The sequence below is a fragment of the Tetrao urogallus genome, assembly GCF_951394365.1.
Source record: "Tetrao urogallus genome assembly, chromosome: 1".
NCBI lineage: Eukaryota > Metazoa > Chordata > Aves > Galliformes > Phasianidae > Tetrao > Tetrao urogallus.
In genome coordinates, this window is record NC_136813.1 from 10,541,486 (window position 1) to 10,558,636 (window position 17,151).

The 17,151-nt window shown below is 44.3% G+C and overlaps 2 protein-coding genes across 2 annotated transcripts; one reads left to right on the plus strand and one right to left on the minus strand.

Annotated features, from left to right (window-relative positions):
* Positions 1-4,149: 4,149 nt before the first annotated feature.
* Positions 4,150-6,825, minus strand: TAF1D (TATA-box binding protein associated factor, RNA polymerase I subunit D; the record flags this gene model as incomplete). Its single annotated transcript, XM_079547544.1, has 5 exons — positions 4,150-4,269; positions 4,547-4,607; positions 5,613-5,788; positions 6,042-6,501; positions 6,599-6,825. The coding sequence occupies 5 exons, from the start codon at positions 6,823-6,825 to the stop codon at positions 4,150-4,152; spliced, it is 1,044 nt and encodes a 347-aa protein (XP_079403670.1).
* Positions 6,826-9,989: 3,164 nt separating this feature from the next.
* On the plus strand, positions 9,990-16,924 carry LOC306948854 (ester hydrolase C11orf54; the record flags this gene model as incomplete). The annotated part of the gene is made up of 8 exons (XM_079538565.1): positions 9,990-10,047; positions 11,064-11,162; positions 12,110-12,183; positions 12,966-13,067; positions 13,300-13,476; positions 14,204-14,353; positions 14,935-15,051; positions 16,751-16,924. The coding sequence occupies 8 exons, from the start codon at positions 9,990-9,992 to the stop codon at positions 16,922-16,924; spliced, it is 951 nt and encodes a 316-aa protein (XP_079394691.1).
* Between the last annotated feature and the right edge of the window lie 227 nt (positions 16,925-17,151).

The window sequence follows — 17,151 nt, forward strand, 5'->3', positions numbered from 1 at the left end:
CTTCTTCTCTCATTTCCTCATGCCACCTGAAAAAGCAACATCACCACAGGGTTACAAAATGACTTGCATGTGCATACAGTAGGACCTACAGCAGTGAGTTGTAGAACCTTCAGAAGCCATTTCTAATCACAGGCATTTCTGATGATCTCTCCCACTGCAATCACACTTCAAGCTACTGCAATGAACATTCAAAATGTAATTTGACAGTTTTATCAACAAAAAAAAGTCTTTATTCACTGAGGACATTCTGCATGCTCCATCCTCAGCATGGATACGCAGTATGAAGTCAGGCAGTAGATTTGTTCAGAAAGGCCATTCTCACTCACTCTCTTCAGAGCAGTTGAACATTTTGCCAATCATCACAACAACTTCCTCAGATAGCATCAAAGCTTTACAGTCAGCTTTTCTGATGCAGCAGTACTCAGTAGGAACAGCCATATGCCAGCTCAGAAAGTTAAAGCAAAATTTCTAACTCTCACTAAGCAATGGTTACGTTAAGCTGGTATCAAACTCACCAAGGTATTCCTCCAGTCTGCATCGTCAGGTGGGCTTGCTGAAAAGAGCAGATTACGGTACTGATTAACACTTCAGCATTTTAGTAACTTCAAGATTCAAGCACTCTTACACTGAATACACAGCACTTCAAATCAAAGTCTGTCACAAAACTATCAACAAAATCTACCCACACTTAAGAAATCAAAGCACTATGGCACAGAAGATATATGTGAGGGTGTTACCTACATCAGCTGCACTGCGGTGTGAAGCAACTACAAGACAGCTTCCAAGAGTGCTCTGATAAACTATTTACAGAATTCAGTACTGTGTGTTTTTCTTCCACTTCGCACAGCCAGCAGGATGCAGAATGCTGCAAGATACTGTTTAGTAGCTTAGTGGATAGTAATGCTGATAGGAGGATGGTTGGATGGGATGATCTTGTGGGTCTCCAACCCTGTGATTCTATGAATTCAAGAATTCACAACACCACACATGTCAATCCGTCAGAATTTAAGAGTAACCACATTTTGAACCGTGTTTGCACAATTCTCTCAGTATGTAAGCCTGTTACAGGTCTCATTGTCACCACTGCAATGGGTGTTACAGTGAGGAAAGCACAACCTGTTGCTCTTCTGGCCCCGTTGTTCAATTGAGACACACACGGAGTTGTCTGCCTGCTGAATAACAAGGCGCAACAATCAACTCTTCACTACACCTGCAGAACAGCTTGTTTTAAAGCCCAGCCCATTAACTCCAACATGGACACATCGCTAGCTGCCTTCTGGATTTGCCTTTCCAAATGAAATATTTATTTAGGAAAAAAAAAAAAAAACCAAACAGCTAAGCCTTCAGCCTACAGTCCACACCACAACCTCCCCACAGGCAAAAAAGCATCCTCAAATATTCCTTTACTTCAAGAAACATTAAATAACCAGGTCAACTTAAATGCACTTTTATCACTTAACAACTTGTCCGACAGTTCCCACTGCTGTGTTTGACAAGCTCCACCAAAGCCTCTCTGAGAAGGCAAAGACTCAAGTTCTCTCACGCCAAAACTCAGCAGAAACAAAGCATACCTCCTTAACCTGTGTGTTCCACAGGACAGCACAGAAGTAACAGATTTGTGCACCAGCTGTAAGAATTCAAGCAGATCAAAACAGTTACAATAGCTCAGTGCTGCAGAGCTGGAAAAATTCTATGAAGGAAGCAAAGCAACTGCACAACATTTCTGCACATGCAATACGAAACATGCCCTTTGGATTAATTGCTGCTTGAATAAATATAAGCAGTGTCCCTTCATGTAAGTAACACAACCAATACATGCATTGGCTGTGGGTTGCGAAAGAAGGGTTTTTTCTAAGCACCAGGTTCCAGGTTTTTGTCTACAGCACCAGACAAAAACTGAACACGTGCTGAAACTGAATGCGCCTGCTCTCCTGTTATTATTCATGTCTCTGAAACAGCATTTGAAGACCACACACAAATGAAGTTATTTCTCAATCAACTGTATACTTACTCCATTAACTTTCACCATCCATTACTGGGCTTCCTGTTTTTAAGAGACAGGTATGACTTGGACTACTAACAGGTGCAACAAGCCCAGTATTACTATCAGATACTGTTGTAAGAACAATTTACACTGTGTCAAGTTGGCACATTATGTACTCCAGTATCTTTACTACAACAAACACTGAAAGCAGATGCTCCAGTTTGATCCTTGTACAAGGAAACATGCTTATTGTCATTACTGGTGTAGCTGTACCTCCGGGCTCCCTGTGTTAAAGAGTAACCTTCAAGTTTTTCTTCTGTGCTGCATCCTAAGCCCTCCTGAAGCACAGATCTGATAACATCCCTTTGTGAGAAACTGCACAGCTTTGGCAGTAACATCCAAGACCACCTCCTGATGTTCCTTCCCCCTGCAGTTTTACCACAGGGCAGTTATCAGATACTGCAGCTGCACGAGGCACCAGTACAGACATCTCCACTGGGAGCACCCAACATAAACCACAGTTGGCTTGTCTGCCTGCAGCATTCAACACCAGCCGACACAAGCACTGCTATCTATCACTGCCTACACAAACTACTTTGAGTATACAGGTGTTAAAAAACTGATGCTTTCTGTTCCAGCACAGGCTACAGGCTGGACTGGCAGGAGTCACGAAGCCCACAAGCTACCTGGAGAAAAGAACTGCATAGCAGTAACAGCTTACCTCTCACAGCAGCTGATCAATATTCATCATCCAAAAGCAACAAACTGAAAAAAAATGAAAGGGATAAGAATCATCAATTATGGTCAAATAAGCTGAGATCCCTAAAGGCAAAAGCTACTTTTCAGCAATCAATTTGGCAGATGTAATGCACTCACTTTTCAGGTGTGTACATCCAGTTCTAATCAGAATTGAAATTTAGTTCATTTCTGAGTCACTCAGCAGTTGAACAGAAACATTCATCACATGAACTGCAGAATGAGCAGGACTCCACATCCCACCTCACTACGCCTTATCCTGCCAGAACCCCGCTCTAGATCTAGGATGAGTCTTTCAAGCCACACAGTATATCTCAAGTAGGTGCCTAAGAGAATTATATTTAGCCATTAACTTTGGACTGTTATTATATCTGATCTTTAACTAGCAAAGAACAGATTTTTGCAGTCTCACTCTCCAGAGCATCAAGCTGCAACAGGGAAATCTCAAGCTTGTTCTGCCAAGATTTAGAAATGCAACTCTTTTCAGACTGAGCAACTGCAGCAAATTCCCCTCATGCTTCACCTTCATAAAACCCCATTCTAGAGTGAGGAGGGGAAGAAGGGAAAAGAACTTTCCATCACACTTCTAGTTGTTTTAAAGCAACTTTACATTATTATAGTGGATTTAGGAAAATTAGTTTTTTTAAGTGTTATTCCTCATGATGAACAAACAGCCATAAGCAATTATTTCATCATTATTTCAAATGCAAAGGGATTTCACAAGAGTTTTACAGAAAAACATCCCTCAAGTGTGGCTCTTCCAAAGCCTTACTCCCTCCAAGCCTCCCTCCCTCCAAGTTACCAAATTACAATAAGAAAAGCTCAAGCTTCCTTCACAAAGCCATAAGAGAAGTGGGTCTAAGTTCCCCTTTGTAGGATGAGTGCACCTATATGACACAGAATCACAGAACTGTAGGGACTGGAAGGGACCTCCAGAGATCATCGAGTCCAACCCCCCTGCCAAAGCATATACATGTTTACACACATTCCTACACAACACCTCTTAATTACAAGATCTGGAACTTTTAATTCTGTAGCTCTACGACCCATTGATGACAAAAGACTTCTGTCAAGCTGCAGAAGCTGGTGTTTCAGCAGGATTAGCAGCCACTCAATCGCTAGTGCACACTTCATACAGCACAGAATTGCTCAGATTGGAAAAAACCTTAAAGACCATCAAGTCCAACTGCAAAAATGCTTAGCAAAAAGACAGGCCACACCTTTCTCCTATCCATCTCAGACCCAAACTCACCTTAAATTGATTCTGATGAGGTTGCCTGGCTGACAGCTCAACACTGACTTCAGACCAACATTTTAAGCCAAGCAGACCTCAATAAGGTCTCTGAGAAGTGACTGCTGCCACCTTATTCGTTCATGTTCTGTTCAACCAAAGAGAACCACACAAATGTTTAGTTATCAGCAGCACTCTTCTTTACTTCAACCATTCCAGCTGACTTTGCTCGCTTTGTTTCAGCCTTCGATTTCTTCTTGTTGGGAATTTTGCTGCTTATGATGAAACAGCTGTTGTCCTAAGAATGAAGAAACAGTATTTACAACCCTGGTTTGGAAACACATCAGGAACAATTACTCATTTCCCAAGATTTAGGAACGCTTCAAAGAACTCATTTCCACAATTGTAATTCCAAAGAGCACAGACTTCTCTCAAACTAACTTCCTCTCATACTACACATCAGAACCACACCAAGCTCAAGAATTCAATACTCAAAGCATCATCTATTACTTCTCTAACACCTCAAAAGAGAAAAAAGCTTATAGTATTTTTCAAATTAACGAGTATTTACTTACCACTACTCTGACATCAAAGTCTTCTGGATTATCAGAGCCCACGCAGTTATTATCATCATCACTGAAATATATAAAATTGAAATCAAATCTGTACTTTTACAGTAGCACAGCATATATAAGCTATTCCCCCAATGCAGCACCACTTTCCCATAACGCATATGGAAACACTACACATTATACATCTAGGATGCTCCCACTTCTACAGGAGGTTGCTCTCTTTCTGGAACTAGATCCCAGCTACTGACACTGACAGAACCATTTCCACCACAACTCACAGGTTTCTCTTTTCTCCTACTGGAAAGTGAATGCAGGTGCTTAGGTGCTGGCTGGAGTCAACCTCCACAGGAGTACAGGACTGAAGTGTCAAGGTTTCGATAGCAGGGGGACCCACCTGGGGTCAGTTGGGGAAGGATGGCATCTCATGGAAGAGACACACTGCTCACTGGAACAGGTGGCCCAAGGAGGCTGTGGATGCCCCATGCCTGGAGGCATTCAAGGCCAGGCTGGCTGTGGCTCTGGGCAGCCTGGTCTGGTGGTTGGTGACCCTGCACACAGCAGGGGGGTTGAAACGTGATGATCTTTGCGGTCCTTTTTAACCCAGGCCATTCTATGATTCTATGACTCCACATGCAGCAGGGATAGAGAGGCAGAGGCAAAGCTTTATGGAATGAGCGCAGTCCCCACTGCACTGCTTGGGGGGAAACTGTCTGTAGTTTGCTTTTAGTTCTCACTGCTTTCACCTGCTACAAATAACAAGACATTACATTCACCTCCCTGTGCTGAGCCTGTTCTGCCTGGGACAGTAACTGGTGACTGCCCTGTCCTTGTCACAAGCCATGAGCTGTCATCTATTTTCTGTCTCTGCTCTTTTGAGGATGAGGAGTGAGCACACAGCACAGGGTGCTAAGCCCCCAGAATCCATTACTGAGTTACAGAAAAATCTATGAGGTATTTCACCAATGAATATAATGCACACACCAGACAATAAAGACAGCAGTGCTGCACACACAAACTCAGATTTAAGCTGAGCACGAAACAGCTTTTATACTACTCAAGATGAACTTACTTTGTCTCCTGGATAGGAGAAAGGGGGCCTTCATCATCTAAATATTTGTGTTTCCGCACTACCAGGCATTCTCTTTCTAAGTCTTCACTGGCTTCAAGGGCTTTCAAAGCCTTTTTGAGGTGTTCTTCATATTTGAGCATTTCAACATATTGGAAATATCCCTTTGCAGCTGCTTGCTGAAGGAAAGAAATACATCTTAAACGCCACTATAAAAGGAATGAAGCATTTATATAATCAACTGAACTGTAACATTAAATGACAGCCTTAGGTCAGCTGGTTTGGTAAGGTATTGAATGGAAAGCAGCAGTCATCCTGTGTAACAAAACAAAAGTGGATTCATTTCACTGTGGCGTTCTGCCAACCTGCATTCATTGTTCTGTGAAATAAATCTAAAATCACAACTTCTCTCCCACAAAACAGAGCGCTCACCTCATAGCTAAGAACCATCTTTAAGGGAATATGTTTTCTCCCATAATGTTTTTCAACAAAAGGGAACTGAAAGCCTCGATCCTTAAGCCTTTTCCTTCGCTCCTGAGGTGAGGCTGTCATGGGCTTCTTCTTACCGCGCCTCCGTGTGCACCCAGAGGCTCTCTTTATCTTCCGTGAACCGCTGCTCCGGTATTTTCGGTGTGCAGCAGCTTTAAACTTCCTTCCTCTGAAGTGATAGGCAAAAATGGCTTTCAGATTGAGCTTAGATTTCTTCTCTTGGGAGGCTTCAGGTGGCCTCACTGGGCTCTGAGTGGGCAGAGAAGAATCAGAACTTTCACCGCCAGGCACTCCTGCATCAGCTTCTGCTTGTTGCTTTGAAGGCTGCAATCTCCTCTTCCGCTTTGAAGGTACAACAGAGTGTTTCCTATGGTGCTTGCTGCCACTAGCAGCTGGAACATCACTGAAAAAGAAATGTGTATGTTCAACAAAACACGTACATTAATGATGTATCACAAGTTCTGTTCACGAGCAATTCTAAGGAACTAGAGATAACTCACATTTCTGAATCACTGCTATCCACCTCATCTGAAGACGTATCTGTACTACTGATCTCATCTGAAGACTCCTCAGGACTGGCACCCTTCTGCCTTGAGCACAAATGTTCCTTCTGCGCACTTGCTGCACGCTCAGGTACCTTAGATCTTTTTTTCCTCTGAGTGAATATGAGATCTTGGGCATCAGGATAATCAGAACCAGAAGCGTGGGATTCATCTGTATCAGTCATGTTTTAATCTGCCCTAAAAAATAAAGTACGTTTTAGCACAGGCAAAGTTTTTCTCATACAAGCACACGTGCATGTAAGCCAACAGCTTCTTTAGCTTGTAGGGATGCTGCAGTTACAAGCCACAAAAAACACTTCGCTGTAATTCATAATCATTTTCAACTAAGGATCTGGGCATAAGAACCCCATTTTCCCAATCTTTCGCTGGCTGTACAGCCCTGAGAGTTTCCTACTGTAACAACCTACCAACACTTCATTCCCCAGCCATGAGCACAGAACAGTCCCACGAGAAAACGCTCGCTTTCAGCCGATCTGTAATCCGGCGCACTCCATCCGGCGCCAGGACTGTATACACAAAGGGGCCGAACGCAGAGCGGCACGACGCGCCCTAAACTCTGAGGAAGACCGGGAGTCTGCGATGTCTCCCCACGGCCGCTGCCGAGCTCGGAAGGGAAGTCCGCCCACAGCCGGCCGGTCGCCCGATGCGTGCTGCCTCCCCTCAGGTCGCCCTGCCCGCCCAGCATCCCGGGGCGGACATTTTGCGCGGTTCGCGCCGCACCACCGCGGCACCGTGCCGCCACGAGGAGCCCGCTCCCCACCCTAGGGCCTTCCCCGCGTTCCCTCAGGGAAGCGCTCGGAGAGGCAACGGGCTTTCGTTCGGCCTCAGCCCCGGACCGGGTTCCCCCGCCGCGGATGGCAGTGGATGCTGTGCGCCTCCGCAGCTCCCCAACCCCCCTCACCTTACGCTTCGTCTCCGCAAAGGGCTCGCTATGGCCGCCTCCGAGACTAAATAGCGCTCGGCTCTCGCGAGATCAGGCGGGGGCGGGCTCTGCTGGTCGCGCGGGATGGGGCGCGCCGTAAGGAGGGCGGGGCGGCAGGGAGGGCTGGTTCGTGCTGTGACCTGAAGCGCGCGCAGCTTTTGGGGTTTCCCTGCTGTTCTGCTCGCTGTGGGACTCCGGAGAGTTGTTCTTGCAGGTTTGGCTCCGGGGCTCTTTCTGCGCTCACCTAAATGGCCCAAATTTCCCTTCTTGCACGTGCTCTGAGTTCGGCGGCACGTTGGCACGGTCCGTCGCGGCTCGGCTCGGCTCGGCTCTGCTCTGCGGCTCAGGCTGTGCCGTGCCCTCCGCCCGCAGCCTTCCCCCGCCGCTGCCTTGTCCGCTCGCCTCTTCCCGGCTAATGACCGTGGCCGCAGCAGTCACGTCCCCCGGCGTTTTGCCTTTCTCTGCGCTACGGCTGATTTTCCCTTCTCTTGCTGGCTGCTGTCTCTACTTTGTCCTTAATACTTCTTCCCCCCTCACCCCAATGCGTTTTTATCCAGTTGTTAACTTCTCCTTTCCGGTTTCTGCCCTTCCGTGCCTGGAAAAGCAGAGCTGAAATGTCTTTACGTGCTTGTCGTTACTGTGCCATCTCGGACCTGTTCTTTGTGCGCCTTTCCCGTTTGTCACCCAGCAGCTCCTCTGACAGCATTAACGTCGCTCCATCACGGCCCATCCGAGCCTCCGTGCCCCGCCGTGCCCCCCTCCCTCCCACCCCGCACCGACTCCCCTACAAGCGCTGTCCTCAAGCCGCTGCTCACCGACCCGCTTCCTTCCCGCTTGGACCTGGTTGTAACGCCCGGAGCTTTTGGCGGCGTGTCGGGAGCTGAGCGCGCTTTTCTCCTTTACGCAGCAAGCGATGGTCGGGGTGTTGCGTCGGAGCCTACCTGGCTGATCTGCGCCCGAGTCCTGTCTCTGCCCTTTGCACAACGCCAACTCTGTTTCAGGACTATTTCAGCCGGTGTCTCGAGGAGCCCAGCGTCCTTCTGGACCTGATTTACAACAGTGCTGCTGGAGCTGTTCTCTCTCTGACTTAATTGCTCCTTTTTTCTCAGTGCACTCTTAAAAGCCCTGGGCTCTGCCTCGGTCCATCTGACAACAGGCACCACATCCAACCCGTTTCCTTTTCCTTCTCCTTCACAGTCAGAGAAGGGAGAATTACCCGCGGAAGTGGATAAGCCCAACTAAGATGGAAATCACTGGACGTGGATAGCTTTCTGTCTTTCTCTACTGTCTGCTACAGGAGGAACGTGGGGTGGCTGACCTTTGAACTCGAAGACTTGGCTGACTGCTTTGTTCCCCCAATCCTTTTCTTTACTGTATATTTTTTCCCTGTGAGAGGACAGTAGTTTTTTTTTTTCCCCCACATACTTTTGACAATCATATATGTCAGGAATTTATTTATTTAGATAGAAGCTAAAAGTATCTGTAAGTAGCTGTCACATCACAGTCCTTTCTACCAAAAGCTCTGTTAAATCTGAGAGTGCCATTAGGTTTCTTGCCTTTTCTTCCAAGGCCTGAGACCCATTTTCTGTTTTATGCAGCAGGCTTGTGCTTAAGCAGTTAATGATTGTTGGCGCTGGTTTGTAGGTAGCATATAACCAGCTGCTTGTGCCCAGAGCTGGTGGTTTGCCCTCACAGCTGATTATGCTGTTGCATGGCTGACTGAAATATAGCTCATTTCAAAAGAAACTCCAGCATTTCTGTTCGGAACAAAGCTTTTTGTTAAGGGCTCTGTATCAGTACAATGCTGTAGAACTTGCTGCTGTTTTGTTTTTGTTTTTGGGTTTTTTTGCTTTGAGACATGCTACTGGCTTCTTCCCCTTTGGAAAGGGAAACACGTGCCCATAAGAAATTAGGAGCCAAGGTTGAAAGTCCATAGTAGCCAATGCTGGAAAAGTAAACATTAAGGTAGCAAAGACACAGTGAGGCAATTGCTGTGCTTAGAAGAGCCTGGTTTTCTTCCAACGCAGCGTGGCTTCAGGCTTACAAAGGACAAGTAACTGACCTGTCCCCTGAATTAGATTCAGCATATTACACATTTTATCTACACTGAGTTGGAAGTTTGAGGACTAGCATATGTGGTGCTCTGAACCAGCTGCAGGGCTGGTAGGCACACCTTCTTCCAAAGCATGTGAGAAAATGTTAATCTTGAAGCTGTCGTTTTTTTCCTCAATGGTATAATAACAATTCTACTGTTGTCTATGTACTTTTGTGTGAATTTGGCAGATAAACTGCATGTTGAAAACAGTGTTTCAATCACTAAACCATTATCCTTGTTGACAGATCAGTCACTTTTGCAGTGTGTTATACTGTAATTTCTAACCTGAAGAAATCAGAACCAAACGGGCAATGGCAAAGGTTGAAAAATTTGCTTTTCATGTTCCAAGCCTGGAGGAGCTTGCTGGAGGTAAGTCATGTATCCTTTTAGAAACTGGAAATATGTTTTTCAAACTTTCCTTAGTGCTCCCAGCAAATCCTCTGTACAGTTAATGCATACAGCATGTTCTTGCTGTTGGCCCACTGGGACGTAAAGCCCTATTTTTCTGTACACTGTTAGTTCTTTAAAGCAAAGGATAATTCCCCCTCCAAAGCCCCGGGTGTCATTAGAGCACGTGAGCAATGTCTCAGTGTCTTTGATCTGCTGCATTTGCAGGTTTGTATAGGAGTTGTGAAAGTTTGACAATCGCAGGCTGAGGTTAATTACTCAATTGGGATCACCTGCTCTCCTCTGCCTCCAGTATTTCTTTTGGAACTGCTCAGAACACACCTAGCAAGATGCAATATGGTCTTCTTCCTTGAGCTCACCTGGTTCCTCTGCTGGTGACTGAGTTAGAAACAGACTGCGGGGAACAACTTATTTTTCCTTCCAAAGTCTTCGCAAAATGCACTTAAAGCTTCTTGTTAAATACTGAACTTGTTTAAATCAGAATCATCCCTGTTGTTGAGGTGCTTAGGCAGGATTTGGGTTTAAAAACACTGATACAGAACAAAAGGAAAAGTTCAGATTTGGGACTGATCATCAGCTCTGTTCACTATTTGCTCTGTGTTGCCAGTGGCACTCGTCAGGATGTCTTCTCATGGACAGAAACGTGGCAGTGCATACCCTGCACGAGCAGGTGTGAAAACAAAAACACTGCTGAATGTAGTTTAAGGTTATCCACGTTACTTAACTGGTGCCGTGCTTTGTGAAATTCTTAGTTAATGTGGTAATTAGCAGTGCTCTGAACAAGCTCTTGCTGTTCTCTAAAGTTCTGTACAGTGACAGGCACTAACACTTCAGTCAATGGAGTTTCGTAGGGTATCTGTGTATTCTTTAAAGTGTCTTGCTGAAGTGAAGGCTAGACACGGATTTCTGTTAGTTTGTCAACCTCTCTGTAATTTTTCTTGCCAATAACTTTGCTGGTACTTATTTTTTAATTATAGTTTTGCAGAAAGGACTTAAGGAAAACTTTGCTGATGCCCAAGTCTCTGTTGTAGACTGTCCTGATCTGACTCAGGAGCCTTTCAATTTTCCTGCTAAAGGTAACCTGGTGGTCTTGATTTCTGCAGATCTCTTTAAAGCTATTAGAAGAGTTCAGGCTGTTTTGCAGGTGAAGAATTTGCATGACGGGAAAGCCACGCTTTATTCCTGCATTTGCTTCCTAGTTGATGAATGAACAAGCACAAATAATCCAAGCAGTTCTCTTCTGTTTCTTAATCTCTGTCTGCAGTTCTCACTTATTTCATACACTTCAGTTACTGTGCTCAAAAGGTTTTGACATGGATAAATGTTTTAGATCCATGACAATCACTATCCAAAGAAAAGGAGTCGTGCTTCCATTTGTTTAAGATTCCTGCCATCCACATATTATAAGTTAAACTGTTATATTTGGTATTATATAAAATATATTTTATATTTATATATAACTGTTATATAAAATATATTTTATATTATTTTGTGTGGGATTCATAGTCTTTGACATTACCTGTCTGACAGACAGGTACCTCATCTGTGCTGGTCATGATTTCCCTCTATCATAAGTGTAGTGCAAGAAGCACCTTGGGAAGGTGTTTCATACCCAATATATGCCCAATGTCATACCAGGTATGTGCCCAAATAAATGAGATGACTTGGGCATCCAACACTGCAGAAATTTCCCAAGTGGAGTCTCCCAGTGGGAGTGTCAGCTGCGTGTCAGCTCCATCTTACTGGAGAAACAGCAAATGGCAGTTGTTACCCACAGTACTTTTGTTTTGTGCTTATTTTACAAATCGATTAGCATTAAATTCCGCTACTGTGAACCATTTTATGGCTTACAGTCCTTACATTTGTTAATAGTGCAGCATCTTATCTAAGCATGTTAGAGAAGTTGTGATCTCCAGGTGTGTTGGATGTTTGAGGAACTTGTTCTTTGCTGTGTTGGGCTGCATGCTGATCTAAGACTGTCAGGGAAAACACTGTACCAAATTAACTGTCTGTATTTTTCCAGGAATCTGTGGAAAGCCTAGAATAGCAGATGTGGGAGGTGTTCCATACCTCATACCACTTGCACAGACAGAAAAAGTGAGTTCTTGGTTTTGTTTTGTTTTTTTGCCTGTAGCTATGGGATTTAAATTCATTTGTTAATAGAAAAGCAGTATCTTGTCGAAATAAAATCAAAACCCAGGGCTAACAGATACTGCATGATTCCACTCGTGCAAGAGTTTTCCATGTTCTTTGAAGTTGATTCTGATGTATATTAAACATTGACCATGTCAGAAATCTTACACATCTTAGAGAAATATCATATGCTGCTCCATGGTTCATCTTCTTTTGCCCACAAATACTGGACAGTATTGAAAGTTCATGATCTGTGACAGGAGCCATGGAAGGAACTAGAGGAGCTTGTCTGCACGTTTATAAGTGGCTTGTTGTGTGTCAGTGATTTCAAGTCATGCTTCTTAGTAACAATTGGCTGTATTTGTGTTTTCAAGTCAACAGTAGTTTGACATTTCTGTCCCTTCCCAAGAATATCATGTCTCCTTTCTGACACCCAGCCCCATCTGTCTTGTATGTTGTGTTTTTTATTTTATGCAAATATAGTTTTCAATAAAAACAGTAGTTCGGTTTTTGGGTAAAATGGCAGGGGATCATACCCACAACCTTCCCTCTCAAAAAAACAGGTAGGGATGTATCCATTCTATTACTGTCACATGTTATGTTGTTTAGATTTGGGTGCTGTGTTCATCCTATCTGAAATACTAATGAGAATGTTGTGAATGCACCCAGGGTTACAGTGACAATTTGAGAATGACTACTCCACACCAGAGCACCACACCACAATCACACTTGTGTCTCTTTTGCAGGTTTATGATCTAAATACTGTTGCAAAAGACATAGAGCTTCCTGGAGCTTTTATTCTTGGAGCTGGGGCTGTTTCATCTAGAGCTGTTGGTGTAAATGCTGAGGTCAGTAGCTATAAGTGTGATGGTTCTCAATGATTTAATCTCAGTATCAAAATAGTAAAGTGGTATCATGCTCGATGATTGCCACTTAGAACAAGTGGATCGCACAGTAAACACGTTTCATGCCAAAAGAGCATAAACCACATAGTCCAAAGATTAAACTTCATATAGAGTTAGTTGTGTTCATTATACTGACTCCTATTGTTATCGATTTGTTACATGTTCTTTGTCTCAGCTTATCCCTATTGTGCAAACTAAGAATGAAAAACAGCCTGCTGTAAATGGGAGCTACATTGCTCAGATAAATCCTGCAGATAAACGATGCCTTCTCGAAAAGTACAGCAGTAAATACTCAGACTGTGAATTTGGGATGTTGGCCAACCTTTATGCCAGCGAGGGCCAACCTGGTAAGGTGCGTATTTGGATCAGAGGTGACTTCTCTTGTAGAACCTTGTGGCTGAAGGGAAATTCATCTTTCAGTATTAAATCACATCTGTGTGATAATAGTAAAAGAGCAATTCCATGAAACAAGTATCCAGATGTGAGAAACCATGGCTGGTGAATGAGTAGAATCATTGGATACAGAGAGGAGTATAAAATGTTGAGGAATAAGTAACAGTTTAGTAAAACTTTTCCTTCATAAATTGTCCATTCAAATCCAGTCCAGACATACAGTGACTTAAGGTCGTTGTACAGTGATTGACTTGTGCACAAACGATTTACAAAATCTTAGTTTTTTTTGTAGAAGCTTTACCCTCACCACAGCTGGCACGAAGCAGTGCTGGCAGAGCAGCCAAAAACCAGATTATTGCATGGAAACTGAGCAGTCTTCTCTCTTTCCAAGAACTTATAACAGAGCTGAAGCCAGCTGATGGATAGAAGGGAGTTACCTATACAGTTGTTTTATGTGTGAGTAACTGACTCAGTACCCTTCACAGGCAAAGCCAGTGTTGAACAGAGAGTCAGAAATAAAGTTGGATCCAGTACTGGAAGGATGTGGAGCAGAAGTTCTGGGGGAAACTCATGCTTTGAAAAAGTAATCTTGGGTTATAAGTATGGGAGAGTTTCAGAACAGCTTTTACAGACCTTTGCAGACTTGCTGTAGGAGACAGCAGTGATGAAATCACTTTATCCTCCAGGTTATTGAAGTGAAAGCCAATGGAAGAACCGGGGAGCTTAACTTTGTGTCTTGTGTAAGACAAATTTTAGAGAAACACTATGGAGAAAAGCCAGTTGGGATGGGTGGTACGTTTATCATTCAGAAGGGAAAAGCAAAAATTCACGTTATGGTAAGTAGCTCTCAACTCGTAATTTTTTTTTAATCCTTCTGAAAGCAGAATTATAAATCAACCTATAATTTCTTACTGTCTGGACTTTTTTTTGTATTCTTAAATTTGTGTAAACTCTTAGGATAAGCACTGTATTAAAGTAAGAAGCGAATACTGCAAAATTGACGTAACAAAATTAATGATGCTGTGTAACTTTACTTCTTTCATCTTTTCTTCTGAAATCCATGGGCAGCTAGAGAAGGAATTGTATGACGGTTGTAAAGTGGAATAAAATAAAATACAGTAACTGAGATGATACTTACAGAAAGCAATACGCATTTATTTTTAAAAAAAACAGTTGAGCTTCTAAAATACCAGGAGGAAAATCATCACTTCAGTAGTTGTCCCACAAGGTATCTGCAATGAAAGAAGCAATATTCTGGTCACTTCCATTTCTGGCAGAAACAGAGTAATGGGCTTCTAAAAGGCAAGATCAAACTTGAACAGAATAGTGGGGAGCAGGAAGGTGAAGGAAGGTTGATAGAAGAGATGCCTTGATGCGAGTATCTTTATCTTACTTAAAGCTTTTGCTTTTACTGTAGCCTCCAGAATTTTCTGCCTGTCCTCTGAGCACTGATGAGGATTTGAATAACTGGCTCAAATTCTTTGAAATGAAGGCCCCGCTGATTTGTCAGCCAGTAATCGTTTCAAGAGATCCAGTGAGTCTTCTCCACATTTCTAAGTATAAACTGAGTCTTGTAATGAGTTTTGTTATGAATGTGATTTTCCCTTTAAGAACAGGAGTGTGTGCATACTGTCTTAAAAGCTTTCAGAGACGGTGTGATATAATACCAGCTTCTCATTTCTTCATTGGTTTCAGTTGAGACTTGGCCAACCAATTCTGGAATGCAGTGAGTGTTCATAGAGGATTTACCTCAGTGGTTCTGTTACAATTGCAATGTCCGAGTGTTTGCATCCCAAACCTATCAGCACAGTTTGCATTCACAGCTGGCCACATCAGGAAGAATGTCAAGAGCGTGGCAGCTTGACCAGTCGCATGCTCATGTTGTTCACTTTCAGAGGAGCTCTCTTGGACAATACTGTGTCAAAATGTCTCTAGCATGAGTCTCAATTACAGATGCAAATTAAAGCCTGCAAATCCTCATGCTGAAAAGATAGCTAGCATCTTTCACGAGCACTGAAATCAACAGCAAACGATTCAGGAAAGAAAACAATCTAGTTTCAAAAGCTGTTAAGATGTTCACCTTTAGGAAGACTTTGTTCAAAAGTGATAAGGAAACCACACATAAAAACGACTGTTTTGTAAGTAACAATGCAGTCATAAATAATAATTAGAAAAATAATTTTCCAGAGTTAAATGAAAGATGCTGTTGGCTTGAATGCTCTCAGTGGTGAGATGTTGTGTCTTGGCAACTTTTGGTTGCGTACATCTTCCCAGAATCTGTTGAACATTACTTGGAAAGCAGCCGTAGGCAGCTGACCTGTTCAGAACCAGCATGACTTGTGTGGTGGATGCAGCTGGGTTATTCCTATCTGTATCCTCTGATACTCAACAGCATTCAGCAGAGGCTGTGTTTGGAAATACCTGAGTGTCATTAGAGACACCGATGGAAAGTGGTTTTTATCAGTGAACAAATTGTTCTGTTTCATAAAAGCATAGAATGGTTTGGGTTGCAAAGGACCTTTAAGACCATCCAGTTCCCAACCCCTGCTGTGGCAGGATGACCACCCCCTAGATCAGACTTCTTAAGGCCCCATCCAACCTGGCCTCGAGCACCTCCAGGGCTGGGGCACCCACAGCTCCCTGGGCAGCGGTGCCAAGGCTGCACCCCATTGAGGTGTCCAGAGCCTTCCCTTCTCCAAGCCAAACATCCTCAGTTCCCTCAGCCTTTCTTCATGGGAGCGTTCCTATGGGATTCACTGCAAAGGGGTTCTATTCTCCAGAATGGCTTCCTTCCTCACTCTTGCCCAGGGAGGTGGTGGAGTCACCGTCCTTGCAGGTGCTCAAGAAACGTGTAGATGTGGCACTGAGGGACGTGCTTTAGTGGCGTGGTAGCAATGGATGGCTCAGTGGTGGGGTGAGAGGACCTCGGAGATCTTTTCCAGCCTTAACGATCTATATTTGTAGTCTGTGATTCACTGCTGTGATTGCTTGGTTGAATCCCAACTCAAAAAAAGGAAATCTCTGAGAGATGAACACCAAAGTTGATGTCTGGCAGAGTTTCTAAATTCTCCACACCGTCCCGTGGCACAGATTCACACAGCTGCTCTTCATCTTTCTGAGCAGCTGCACAAACATCCCGCACCTTTTCAGCGCCTAACGGCTGTAGCGTCCTTTGCGCTCGCTGCAAAGCCGTGACACCCCGCACGTACTGAGGGCCCTTTCTCTGCCTGCAGGGCTTCGACCTGCGCCTGGAGCACACGCACTGCTTCAGCCAGCACGGCGAGGGCGGCCATTACCACACGGACACCACGCCGGACGCGGTGCAGTACCGCGCCTACTTGGCGCCCGCCGAGCTGCTCTTCCGCATCGACCGGCCCAAGGACACGCACAGCGTGGGGCGGGACTGAGCCGCCGGGAGGGGAGCTGAGCTTTTGCCTGAGTAAAACCGCTGATTTTTGTAGCTCTTAATTATGCCAGTGATCAAAGCCAAGAGCAAATACGCCAAGCAATAAACTGCCGGCTTTTCGCGTCAAGGGGGAAACGGGAGTTGTAACCGAAGGGGTTACGGCTGAATTCGAGCTGTAATTTCACTAAAACATTACTAATGCTGCACTCTGATCATTGATTGGTGGCT